Below are 13,368 nucleotides of genomic sequence, written 5' to 3' on the forward strand. Positions count from 1 at the left end.
ATGCTCTTTTCATGTTACCCACGTTGCTCTCCTTGATGTGGGCTCAGGGTTATTCGGAAAGCTGCTGCTTCACAGGAAGGGTGACGGCGTTAAGTGCCCAAGGAGGACACTCTGATAGCAAGTTGTTTCTGTGTGTAGTTGGATGGGGTGTGAGATGAGTACGCAGGTCCTTCCGCAGCAGACCTTTAAACGACAGCCAGGGACTATGCTTGTCTCCCAGGAGAGACCACAGCTCTTCTGATCCGTATTTGGAAATATTTACTCTGTTGTGATATCAGCTATGATAGTGAGATGCCCTTAGTGGAAGTGGATGGAAGCAAACACTGCTTCAGAGTGGTCCTTTGTCTTTCTCCCCTTATATAGATATTTTTTTTTTATTTTTTATTTTTGGCAAGATAATACTGAGGTTTCCCAAATTAAAACAAAAACTGAGACCAGTTAACGAATTTTGTTTACAACTTCACTGTTTATCACTGGTGAAGGCTGCACTAGAGGATTCCTTTTCTTCTTGTCCACCTCCACCTGTTTGCTGCCTTCAGTTGGTTTCCTCTTAGACAGTGTGTAGGTCAGGCTCACAAAGAAATTCCACCCCCTCTAGGACGTCGGTGGGTCAGGGCTCTGGGGCTTTTGCTGTGCCTCCCTGAGGACCTCCCTTCCCCACCCCACGTCCTTATTTCTCTCAGTGCTGCTCCCATCAAGCCGCAGGCTCTTCCTCCCATCTTTGGAGCTGAGCCTGTGAAGGTCAGAGTTGTTCATTCTGGCCTACAGAGTTAGAGACTCTTACTAGCGGGTGCTAAACTGAAAACCTGTGTTCTTACAGTACTCATCTTCAGAACTTCATTCCTTTCCCAGAACACATCATACAAATGGTACCTAAGTCTGCGCTGAATGTACATTTATGCACCATAATATCTGGGATGTCTATTTGATGCTATTGTTGGGGGTCTAGAATCATAGCATTGGACATAAATATCCTGAGAGTATTCTCTGTGCTCAGTGTTAGAGACATTCTTGAATTGCGGGAAGGTTTTAGAATACTTATCGTGCCCTATGTCTTGTGTTTTATACTGTTTTTGACTTATGTGAATGGCTATATTTGGTTTAGGCAAAGCACAGTAATAGGGTTAAGGGTAATTGAAATTACTCCCCTCTCTTTGGCCCATGTAATCTGTTGTCTGTCTATCCGTAAAGCTAATAATAGCCAGCTCTAATCAAAATCAGGACCTTACCACATCAAGACATTCATATAAATCTGTAAGCTAACTGGAATTAAATGATACAGATATATTGAAATCCGAAAACTGTTTAGTTCTTGTCTACTTAATAACTCTGGGTACACATACCACCAATATGAAAGCTTTCCAGTTACAAAAGGCTGGGAATTCTCCCCCTCTAGAGGTGATGAGACTGAGGCATTGAAGAATTACATTGTCTTAAACACTGGTCAAACCTTGCCTCTTACGATTTCAGTTGTTAGACTTTTCCAGTGTCGCACAGAGCTTTACATTAATTTATCCTTATTGGTAGCCATTAATTAGTGTTTAACTATGCTAGGAATTTGCTGGGCCAGATTTAAAATTTGAACCTGAAAGTTTAGTCCAAAAAGAAAAGGACTAGATGAAAAACCATGCAGCTGAATTTTTAATACAGTAAACTAAATCTCCTTGACTCCGTGGACATGCTATGTTATGGGTTTTTGTGTATTCTGTGTAAGTAGTGAGAACGAGAGCTCTTGCTGACTTTTTTCTTTCTGATAGGCCGGGTTTACTGGTGTGTTTATTTTGTCACCATTCCGGTTTGACTCTAAGGAAATGAAAACATCTTCCATTTGTTCTTTATTTCCAAAGGGCATCCGCTTCGATCCTGAAATTCCGCAAACACTACGACTAGAGTTTGCTAAGGCAAACACGAAGATGGCCAAGAACAAACTAGTAGGGACTCCAAACCCTAGTACTCCTCTGCCCAACACTGTACCTCAGTTCATTGCCAGAGAGCCATGTAAGTTGATCTACTTTTCATTTTGGAAAAAAAAAAATAACTAAGAATTGTTCAAGTGCTTTATGTGAGATTATACCATGGGACATAGAGCTGGCTGGGTGTCATTTTCCATTTCTGAGAAGAGGCTGCCTATTCTTGCTGTCTGAATTCCAAATACAGCAATCTTGTTCATGATTGGCTGAGCCAAAAGATGTTTCAGCTTGATCAGAACTGTAACTACCAAATTTTGTTTTAAGTGCTGTAGATTTCCTTAATGTGATCTTGACCTTGCTGTGAGTATGCCCTGTTTGCCTTGGGGTTATAAACGTTATTTATTTCCTCAACCTTGGATCATGAGAGCTGGTTCTCAGTATTCACTTTACTTCATTTGTTGAAGAATATTAATTCTGTGGCTTTGAGGAAATAGAATATTAAACATGAAAGAAGCAGATAGTAAGAAGTTCTGTTTTTGAGTATAGTTAGTCATAAATCTAGGAGGGAAAGTAAACATACACAAAGAATTTATGTAGTAGAATAGTAAATTCTAACAAACTAATACCAGGAAAGCTTTAAGGAAATTCGGGGCTTCCTGTTTTAAATTAATTAAGTAAAGACACTGACTAATTGCAAAACAAGTATTGTACCCCCCACCTAATGAGCTTATTTCCTTACATGTCCAGGCTACAATTTCTGCCTTTGATTGAATAGCTTGAAAAGGTTGTCTTAGTTTCCTTTCTCAAGTTCAGTCAGTTGCAGAAGTGAGGCGTGAGAGAGGCCTTAACTTTTCCTTCCAAGTGCATGGCTGTATGTGATTGAATACGGCAGGACATTCAAGGAATCCCAAGTGCCTTGCTGTTACTTGGATTATTTCTGTCCTCTCGTTCTTGATCTTTCTTTCCAAGCCACATGATCTTGGTCTTCTTCCTGCCTTCACTGACAGTAAGCTTCAGCTTTTCTTATTGAAATCGAAGGGCACATGGATTCCTTTCTCCCCCGTGTCATGCGCACGTCAGATTTAATCAGGTTGTTGTGGAAATTACAGTCATTCTGTAGCTCGGTCCCTCTTGAAAAACTGCTGCTTATCAGTGGAAACTAACAGATGAAAGAAGAGTTTCTCCCTCGGTGTGTGCTACAGTTTTTCTATGAAGCCAAGAAATCATAACAGAGAAAAAAAAAATATTTTGTTCTTCCACGTCCTAGGGAAACTTAAAACCTTTGTTTATTTGGAAAATGTAAACAAAAGTGTCATCTTATGGTGCAGTTGTACTACAGAAGGACGTATGCACATTTTGTACTGATTCTGTATCCTTAACAGCATCTAGCCCAGTGCTTTGTGTATTGCATATGTTTAGTAAATATTTATTAGTGATGATAAGTGGATACATTTAATATTTTAATTTGGCTACGTGCAGAACTGTTTCATTTATGTGCCTCTTCATCTGTTTCTGAAATTTCTTCTCTCTTTAAGGCATCAGAAAAGAGTATTTGTACGATGCTTTTACTTAGAAAAGACAACCTAGAGTAACTCTTTACTTTCCTAGTAATTTGCCTGCTTCAGATCTCAGAGTATTTTGAAAACATTAATTCAGATAGGACGTGTCATGCTGGCAGTACGTTATCCTTTCAGTTCTTGATTGAATGCTTTTCTTTCTGGGAGTTTGGATTTTTTTCCCCTAAGTTTGCTGCAACAGCTCTGTGAAGTTGTTAGCCAAAGAGGTGATGGCCAGTCCACAATGGGTACATGAAAGCAAGAGAGAGGAACAGACTGGACATCCACAAGTCCCTGAAGTTACAGGAGAGCTCAAAGCAGAGTTTAGAGCACTGCTCTGGCTGGCTCTGCCTACCTCCCTTCCCTGTGTATGGAACCGCCCAGAAGCGGTCAGATAGTTTCCATGGCAGGGTCAAAACTTGCCTGGCTGCTCATGGCAAAACAAACTTTGAAGTTTTAAAAAACCCAAACACCAGTGTATTCTTGAGAAAATGTTAGCATGATTTCTCTTAATATAGCTCCTTTTTAATGACATAGGGGCCTCGACAGACAGCAATTACACCATCCACTGAGATTGACTTTATCATTCATTATAATTACCTCTGGACATTGTCAACTTTTCTGTCACATAGGCAAAATTGTTTTCCCTGAAGCACACCACAGACTAAGAATATTGTAGCGGTTCTGCACTGGTGAATCCAACTGCATCATGCCTATAACTGGTACTAGAGGTGGTGAGTTTAACTACCTATCAGGAGTAGACGGTGATGGAATCATAAGATTATGGGTTGGGAAAGGCCTGTAGGCTTCTCTGTTGCAGGCCGTGAGAGAGAGGTTTTATAAATGCTTCCTTTGTTGATGTTTTTTGCGCGGTGATGGCTGAAAAGTACTGCCATTGCTAAAGGAAGAATGTGCTGTGATTCGATTATACAAACAAATATTTACTTGAACTCTCATTTCTGAAATATCTGTTGAACTTAAATGAGCACCAGGTGTGCTAGACACTGGGGAAGAAGGGGCCTGTGGTTTCTGCCTTAGAAGAGCTGTCCTTCCACGGGCTTAGTGGAGATCACAGTCGTCAGGAAACTTGGCCCATATGAAGGATTTGAGAGAGATTCCTTGCAGCTCAGTCTAGATCGCCCCCAATCAGACCACCTTATTCTCTGAGTGCCTGCTCCGTGCCAAGCACGAAGGATGAGAAAACCAGATATTGCAACTTAAAGAAAAACTTTTAACCTTGTGCTCCTGTTCCCTCGGCTGAAAAATGGGAATAATACCTTCTTCACGTGATTGTTATGAGAGCTGAATAAAACGATATTGGGACGTCCCTGGTGGTCCAGTGGTTGAGACTTCGCCTTCCAATGCGGGGGGCGGGGGTACAGGTTTGATTCCTGGTGGGGGACCTAGGATCCCACATACCTCCGGGGCCAAGAAACAAAAACATAAAGCAGAAGCAATATTGTAACAAATTCAAGAAAGACTTTTAAAATGATCCCCATCCAAAACAAAAAATCTTAAAAACGATAAGATAGTTTTGAGGATTAAATGGGAGTAATATATGTAGAGTACTAGGCAAATGTAAAGGACAGTCTTTTTTTAAATTTTTATTTTTTGGCTGCATTGGGTCTTCGTTGCTACACGTGGGCTTTCTCTAGTTGTGGCGAGCAGGGGCTACTCTTTGCTATGTGCAGGCTTCTCGTCACAGTGGCTTCTCTTGTTGAGGAGCACGGGCTCTAGGCACACGGGCTTCAGTAGTTGCAGCACACAGGCTCAGCAGTTGTGGCTCGTGGGCTCTGGAGCGCAGGCTCAGTTGTTGTGGCGCACGGGCTTAGTTGCTCCTCGGCATGTGGGATCTTCCTGGCGGAGGGATTGAGCCCATGTCCCCTGCATTGGCAGGTGGATTCTTTTTTTTTTTTTTTTTTTATAAATTTATTTATTTATTTTCTTGGCTGTGTTGGGTCTTTTTTGCTGTGCGCAGGCTTTCTTTTTAGTTGTGGTGAGTGGGGGCTACTCTTCGTTGTGCTGCGTGGGCTCCTCATTGCCGCGGCTTCTCTTGTTGCGGAGCATGGGCTCTAGGCTCATGGGCTTCAGTAGTTGCAGCACATGGGCTCAATAGTTGTGGCTCACAGGCTCTAAAGCGCAGGCTCAATAGTTGTGGCGCACGGGCTTAGTTGCTCCACGGCATGTGGGATCTTTCTGGCCCAGGGCTCCAACCCATGTCCCCTGCATTGGCAGGCGGATTCTCAACCACTGTGCCACCTAGGTAAGCCCAGCAGGCGGATTATTAACCACTGTGCCACCAGGAAAGTCCAAGGACAATCTTAATTTTTTTACAAATAATTGAGTTGCATTTCTTTCCTGATAGTTAAAAGTAGGTATTGGTCTTCTGAGGTGTCATGCTGTGTGGCTATAGCCAGTTGTCTTTGTAAATTAGGAGAAAAGATGAGAGAGATTCATGACCAATCCCAGGAAAGTAGTATACTTCCCTAACTAAACGTTCGTTCATTTGAGCTTCTCCTTCTCCCTTTTATGTGATAAAGAAAAATACTGTGAAAAGGCAGGAAGTCAAGAGACATATAGAGTTTATAAATTATATAAAATTGTGCTAGATTGTGCATTTGGTTGTACAGGGAAATAGTGTTCTGTAGTGTAAGAACTCCACTTTAGAGATGAATACAGGGCAAGTCACCATCTCTCTGAGCTTTGTTTTCTTCCTCTATAAAATGATGACACTATATGTCAGACACTCTGCTAAGCATTTTACACAAATTATCCCATGTGATTCTCAATAGCACTGTGTTGCGATTGAAGAAACTGAGGCCTAGGAAGGTCCAGGAACTTTCCTGAGGTTACACAGTCATCAGGTGTTTGGGGTGGATTGTATCTCTCCCTCTCTCCCATCCCCCCAACCCCCACTTGGGGGTTGCCTCCAAGTGTAACCATATTTGGAAATGAGGCCTTTAAAGAGCTGATTAAATTAAAATGAGGCCATTCGGTGGACCCTAATCACATGCCTTCGAAGAAGAGAGACGTAAGGGGTGTGCTCACACAGAGGGAAGACCCACGTGAGGCCACCGCCAGCCAAGGACAGAGGCTTCAGGAGAAGCCAGCCCTACGGACACCTTGACCTTAGACTTCTCGCCTCAAGAACCATGAGGAAATTCATTTCTATTATTTAAGCCACCCGGTCTGCGGTATTCTGTTACACTAACCTGAGCAGTCAATACCTCAAGTGGTAGAGCCTGGATTTAATAAATTGTGGCCAGTGACTTACTAGTTTTGTAAGTTGGGTCTAATGACTTTAACCTCTCTGTGCCTCAGTTTTCTCAACTATAAAATGGCAATAATGGAACATACTCGTACGGGTGTGAGGATTAGATTAATTGACAAATGTAAAAGTTGGAAGAGGGGCCACATGGTGAGTACCCAGTGACTGTTAATAGGTGCGTAGAAGAGTGTATGTTTGTCTCTTGTAGGATCTGTAGTTTTTCTGCTGCTTTGTATACTTAGTATCTTAGCACCTAGAAAAATAGGTGAAGTTTTTAAAGATGCCACAGATTGCATTTTCTGCTTTGTCATATGGAACTTTTAAATTTCACAGTGTTAATGAGTATGAGTGGGATATGATAACATGCACATACTTCAAGTGTCTTACTTGGTGAGTTTTGTCATAATACAGACTGACTTTAATTTAATCAGCGCTCTGGATCTGTTTACATTGTGGCGTACCGTATCATCATAGTGCCCTTAAAGGTGGAGGCAGCTTCACGGAGCCCGTACTCACATCAGACGGATCCTCCCCTTTCAGTTCAGATTGATGCAGCAAGTATCAAAAGGCTCTAGAACTTAGCAGAGTTCAGATTCCTGTAGTCCAGCCTTGAGGATTCTGATTCTGTGGGTCTGGTCTAGGACATATGCTATGTGCTTTCAAAAGCTCTTCAGGTGATTCTGATACACAGTCATTTTTGAGAATCACCAGCAGGGCAAGGAATTGTAAAGTTAAGGTCTCCCTACTACTCACTGTCCTCCCCGACCCCTGCCCTACCTGCATCCCCTCCCCCCAAAGAAAACCAGTGCTCTCTTAGAATGATGCTTTTAAAGCCTGGCAAGCACATAACCCTTTGGTGAGTAATCAGACCACTTCCTGGTTTTCCTGCCACACCACTGGAATTTCCCATCTGTCCCAGAGTGACCCCAGCCATCGGGAAGTGAGCTTTTCTGTCTCATGTCTGAAGAGCTCCTGCGAAAGTTCAGAAAAGCCTTTAAAGTACCTGGCAAGTGCCCTCCCAGGGACCAACGCTCAGCAAACATGAAATCTCTTAACCATCGCCTCTGTGCAGAGGGGGCCTTCCAGGGCCTGGGCCGAAGCTCCCTGTGCCCAGGGCATAGAGCTTGGCAGGCCTGCGTTCTGCAGGGCACCACGCACAGCGTGTGCCACTCGAGAGACCAAGGGTGTCTCTGCAGTGCCCACCGCTGCTCTGAAAGTGTGCCGATAGCCACCAGTACCAGGCGCTGTGTATCCCACAGCTGCTGTCCTTGGGGAGGGGTCGTCTAGAAAGATGGCAGCTGGGCCTGAGGAAGATCTAACCAAGCTGGGCAGAGGGAGGCAGGGGAAAGACAGACTTGCAGGTGTCGTCTGGGGAGAAGGGCAAGTCTTCCCCCCCCCCCCCCCCCCCCCCACTCTGAAAAGCAACTTCCTTGCATTTTTGTGTTTGATGTTTCATAAGGCAAATCGTTTCAGTTTTTTCTGGTGATAAAAATTCTACGTGCTTCTCAGAGGAAAAGCATTTTCAGGCGGTCCTGACAATTTAAAGAAGAAAATAAGTGAATAAAATTCTACCACCCCGAGAAAATCACCATTTTTAACATTTTGATGTTTATCCCTCTGTGCCTTTAGCAGGCTTACACTGAAAGTGGATCTCTATCTGATTTTTGAATTAATACACCCCTTTACCTTGAGGACAAAGTTCTGATGCCCAGTGAGATTAAATGGCCTGGCAGGGCCAGAGGTAATAGCTGGCTCTCACAGCCCTTCACCAGTCTCTCTGTGTCGCACTGGCTCTAGGGCCCTGTCTATGCAGGTGGCACAGTTACCTTGCTGGAACAGAGGGGTGGTGCTAGACGTGTCTGTAGGGCTCTTTTCTCTCTCTCTCTCTTTCTCTCTAAATATTAGCATTAGTATTTTTTTTAAATTAATTTATTGGCTGTGTTGAGTCTTTGTTGCTGCACACGAACTTTCTCTAGTTGCAGCGAGTGGGGGCTACTCTTCATTGTGGTGCACGGGCTCCTCATTGTGGTGGCTTCTCTTGTCGCAGAGCATGGGCTCTAGGCACGCGGGCTTTGGTAGTTTGTGGCACACGAGCTGAGTTGCTCCGAGGCATGTGGGATCGTCCCAGCTCAGGGACCAAACCCGTGTCCCCTGCATTGGCAGGTGGATTCTTAACCACTGTGCCACCAGGGAAGTCCCCAGGGCTCTCTGTCTTAACTATCTGATGTCTCAAGGGAGTCCAGCAAGCTCCTGAGCTCCTGGAATTCGGGTGGTTGGTTGATCCATAGGTGTTTATTATGGGAAGAGAGGAAACAAACATTTACTGAGCAACTATGCTGTAGCCTTAAGAACTGTTTGTAAAATACTTGCTTTCCAGCTAAGGATATTGAAACACAGGGTCTGAGTAAGTTCCGCAGAGTCACACAGCTCATTTTTAACCTCATTGGTTCTGAAACCCGTTGCTCGTCTCGCTGCACCATACCACCTAACTTACAGCCCGCAGGGTGCTTTTGGCTGTCGCCGTTTTTGAGATATTCTTTAGGAAGTGCTTTAAACTCAAGCCTTAGAAGATGGTCCTACTAAAACCCCCAGAGGCCTACATCAAATTATAAGGGCAGGTCACTACTTAGTGAAAATCAGGCTTCAGTATAACTCTTTAAAGTACCAGATTTTTTTTTTCTTTTTTTTAGCTCTTTATTGGAGTATAATTGCTTTACACTGTTGTGCCAGTTTCTGCTGTACAACAAAGTGAATCAGCTGTATTTAAAAGTACCAGATTTTGATGGCCAGGGTGCATTAACTCTAAAACGTATCCTTAAGCAGTTGACCAAAATGAGCTACTAGACAGTTTTTATTTAGTTTTGGTGTAGTTAATTCTGAGTCATTATTTCAGAAAAGAAGTGACCACTTTGAACAGTTTATGTATTTTAGTTGAGTAAATAATGGCATCATCAGCTAGGATATTTGACTTCTTTGCTTTATACTTGGAGGACACGCACACAGGTCACTTAGGAGGTTTTTTCAGGTCATTCAGATGGAAATGGCAGTGAACATGGTGGAAAGGTGTGTGTTACAGCCCTGGTTTATTTACTCAATACGTTGTTTGGGATCCTAAGACCTCGCTGCCCACTCCTTGAAACTGAGTATTTATGAACCAACATAAATCGTCACCAGTTTATGGTTAAGGAGATAGTGTGCTCTCTAGGCAGTGCCTCTTTGTAAAGTCCCAAAAGCCTGATGAGCAGTCTGCAGGAAGTGTTTCACTTTTAATTTTCAAAGCGATCGACCAGATCAGCAAAAAACCTTGCCTGCTCTTTACGTAAAAGATAAAACTGAAACACTTAGTCCTGCAGATTTTTTGTTTTGTTTGTTTGTTTTTTAAGGAAAACTAACATAGAACTGTGAGGGATTGTCTGACTGGATATTGGATCTGTTATTTGGGGAGATCAAAGGTTTCAGTCTATTTTAGGGACCATCCCTGGAGACAGACGTATGGTGATCTTACGATCACAGCCAGAGCCCATCTGCATTTGAGAAATTGGCCTGATCATCCTTTTTTCTTGAATCTTCTCTTTTACACTTAAACTTATAAAAATTGTATTTTTTGTCAAATGATTATGCCCGATCCCTTTTATGTTAGTTATAAAAGTAAGGAGACCATAAATGAAATTTGAAGAGTTAAAATTCTAGATTTTCCTCCCATCCAGAAATAACCACTGTTAACATTTCGTTGTATATCTTTCTACATACATTTCTATGCAATTATATATATGCATAAAAATTCAGAGTGTCACAGGTTGTTTTTGTTTGGTTTAGTTTGGTTACAACCTCTGATCATACTGTCTTTATCATTTGTCGCTTACCTCCTGAACACCTTTCCATCCAGGATTGTATAACCAGAGCATTATTTTTAAAGAAAAGTAAGGGGGTGGTGGTGAGGGCCTTCAGTGCCAGGCTGAGGAATTTTTAAACTAACTGGTAGGGAGAGAATGGAGATCGTTGAACACGGCAGTCTCACGCTTTAGGAAGGCAGAATCTCCTTCTTTAAGCTCTAGGAAGCTGCACTGGGAAGACAGGAAAGGGAGCAGAACACCATATCTTTTATGTAGAGAAGGAAATTGGGTAGTGGGAAGAAGGCACTTACCCAAATTTTGCCAAATTTGACTCAGAATGCCACTGGAAATACCTTAGAGAGGTGACATGTTTAGGACTAAAGCCGCCCTCCCTCTCCATCCACCCTTTCCACCAAGAAGAGGAATTGATAATGGTGAGGTCTTCAAACCATTATTTTGCCTGTTTTTCTTAGCCCAGCCCTTGCTGCTAAGGGTTTTGATGGGAGGGAGCCCAAGGGTGAAAATGAAGTTCGAGAGAAAGACAGTAGTGATGAGTCTTTGGGAGGTCAGGGGCATTGGGAAATAGTAAATGAAAGAGGTCAGGAGATGGACACAGGGAGGAGGAGACAGGAGGCGGCCAGCTGCTGAGAGGAAAGAGATGAGGACAGCAGAGTATGAAAGCTGAGCTTGCAGGATGACTTGACTTACACATCCATTGCCTCTGAGGCAGCTCTGCAGTGGGGACCATCGAGGCTCTCTGTCCTTGCTCTGGACCAGTTTGAACCTGTCAGAAGTGATGTTCAATGAAACATGCCAGTGACTTCCATTCTGTGTACTAAGGCTGCATAAAGATGGAGTCACCCACTGAGCATTCTCTGAACACCCTCAGCCCCAGTTCCAGCAGGAGCTCCTAAGCCCATTGTTATGAGTCAGGATGTGTATTTGGCACTCAGGATATATAAGGGCACCAGATGCCTAAGCCCCTGGACATTCTGAGAAATAAAAACGTGAAACAAAACTGCAGTAAATAAGGACAGCAAAATACTCTTAGAAACCAGAGACCTAAACCCAATATTTATTTCCACATATGTCCCACTCTGAAAAAGCAAAAGTATTGTTTTCCTTTTAAAGAGAAGAATCACTTCCTGAGCCACACCATGGTTTACAGTCCACTTCCATCTCTTTCTTCTCTTCCAACCTGCACAGATTCCTGGTTTTTGCTTTATGTGTATAATTGCAATAATTTTAATAATTAAATGTAACGATAATATTAAAATATTAGGCAATGGATTTGGTAAGAATGGCTTCCATATAAATATATCTTATTTTATGTGAAAGGTATGGTATTACAGCATCAGCTAATTTGATCCAATTTATTTACATTGTGATTTAATGAGTAGCCTGTCTTTGATTAGCAGTGCTGTTAACATTTTGCTTTGAATTTCTGTTTCCTGTTTATCTGATCATTGATCAGCTATAAACAAATGCCTTAACTCAGGAAGTCAGATCTCCCTGGAAATCACAGAATTCTTTTGTAATGCAAATAACCGCCCCAGCTTTAGTGTTTTGTAAACTCAAATTATTCATTACCTCTGCACAGAAATGAGAGAATCAAGGGAGTTAATTTACTGGGACAATCCAGAAGAAACAGCCGCCACAAACTTCGTTCTTTTGAGGCCGTGTACTCTCCTCACCTGCTAGTTAAAAGGAAGGCATCGCTTTCTTGGTTAAAGTGTGTTATGGGCTCTCTGTTTCTTCTTCTGCTTTTTCATAGCTTGTAATCCTCAAATACAGAGACACTTTTTCTTGTACAGCAGTTCTCAAAAGAATTTGTCTGCCAACCCCTGGTTGGTCTCCAAGACCCATTCAGGGAGTTCCTAAGGTCTAAGCTATTTTCATGAGAAGAGTTTGTTTTTCTCACTGTGTAGTGGTAAACACAACTACTGGCACCTTAGTACATGTCAAGACAGTGGCACCAAACTGTACTAGTAATCACTGTATTTTTCATTGCCTCACACGACGCATTAAGGGGGGAAAAGTTTTACCCAAGACGGTCCTTAGGAATTAATAATAAAATGATTAATTTTATTCAGTCTCTGCTCTTAAATACAAGTCCTTTGGCAAAATGGGCTAGCACACAGTAAAGCTGCTCTGCAGTTAAGTTGTGAGCTGAACTGGCTGCCATTTGTACTTGAAAGAATAACGATAGACAAACTGGTTGTTCAGACTTGGATACTTGGCATTCTTTTTCGTGAAAATTAATGAAATGAGCCTATCATTTCAAGAAAAACAAAAGAATTTGTTGCAATAATAAACTTTGAGCTCTAAAACAAAAATTAGGATTTTTGAAAACTTACGTCTACCACCATGAATTTGATAGCTTGCCAACACTTAAAGACTTTTTTGTTGATATCAGTGGTGATATTAATGAATTTCTTTTTGAATAATGAATTAGTCAACATATGGAGAACTAGTATTTTCCAGATGACCAATGCATCATTTTATAAAATCATGCATTGTTTTTAAAAAAAATCCATCTAAAATATTAAATGGAATTTAATGTAAAGATACAAAAAGCTCATTGATATGGTTTCAGGTTCCACAGTGCAACAAATTTTTTGGTGTAATATGAAAAAGGAATATCCACAGTTACCTGCAAAAGTCAAAAATACTCCTTCCTTCACAAGATACATCTCTTTCCCCCCACCCCCCACCATGTCTTTTTTTTTCCAATTTTTATTTTATATTGGGGTATAGTTGATTACTATACACCTGAAACTAACACAGCATTGTTAAAGTGC

General features: G+C 42.1%; 1 protein-coding gene across 2 annotated transcripts in view; it reads left to right on the forward strand.

Annotated features, from left to right (window-relative positions):
• RBPMS (RNA binding protein, mRNA processing factor) overlaps positions 1–13,368 on the forward strand; it is a 173,617-nt gene that overhangs the window by 106,485 nt on the left and 53,764 nt on the right. For both annotated transcript variants that reach the window (XM_057697830.1, XM_057697829.1), the window contains exon 5: positions 1,848–1,998. In XM_057697830.1, coding sequence (XP_057553813.1) covers positions 1,848–1,998 — 151 coding nt within the window. The remainder of the gene's footprint in view (positions 1–1,847; positions 1,999–13,368) is intronic.

This window comes from Hippopotamus amphibius, chromosome 10, assembly GCF_030028045.1.
Source record: "Hippopotamus amphibius kiboko isolate mHipAmp2 chromosome 10, mHipAmp2.hap2, whole genome shotgun sequence".
In the NCBI taxonomy this organism is placed as follows: Eukaryota; Metazoa; Chordata; class Mammalia; order Artiodactyla; family Hippopotamidae; genus Hippopotamus; species Hippopotamus amphibius.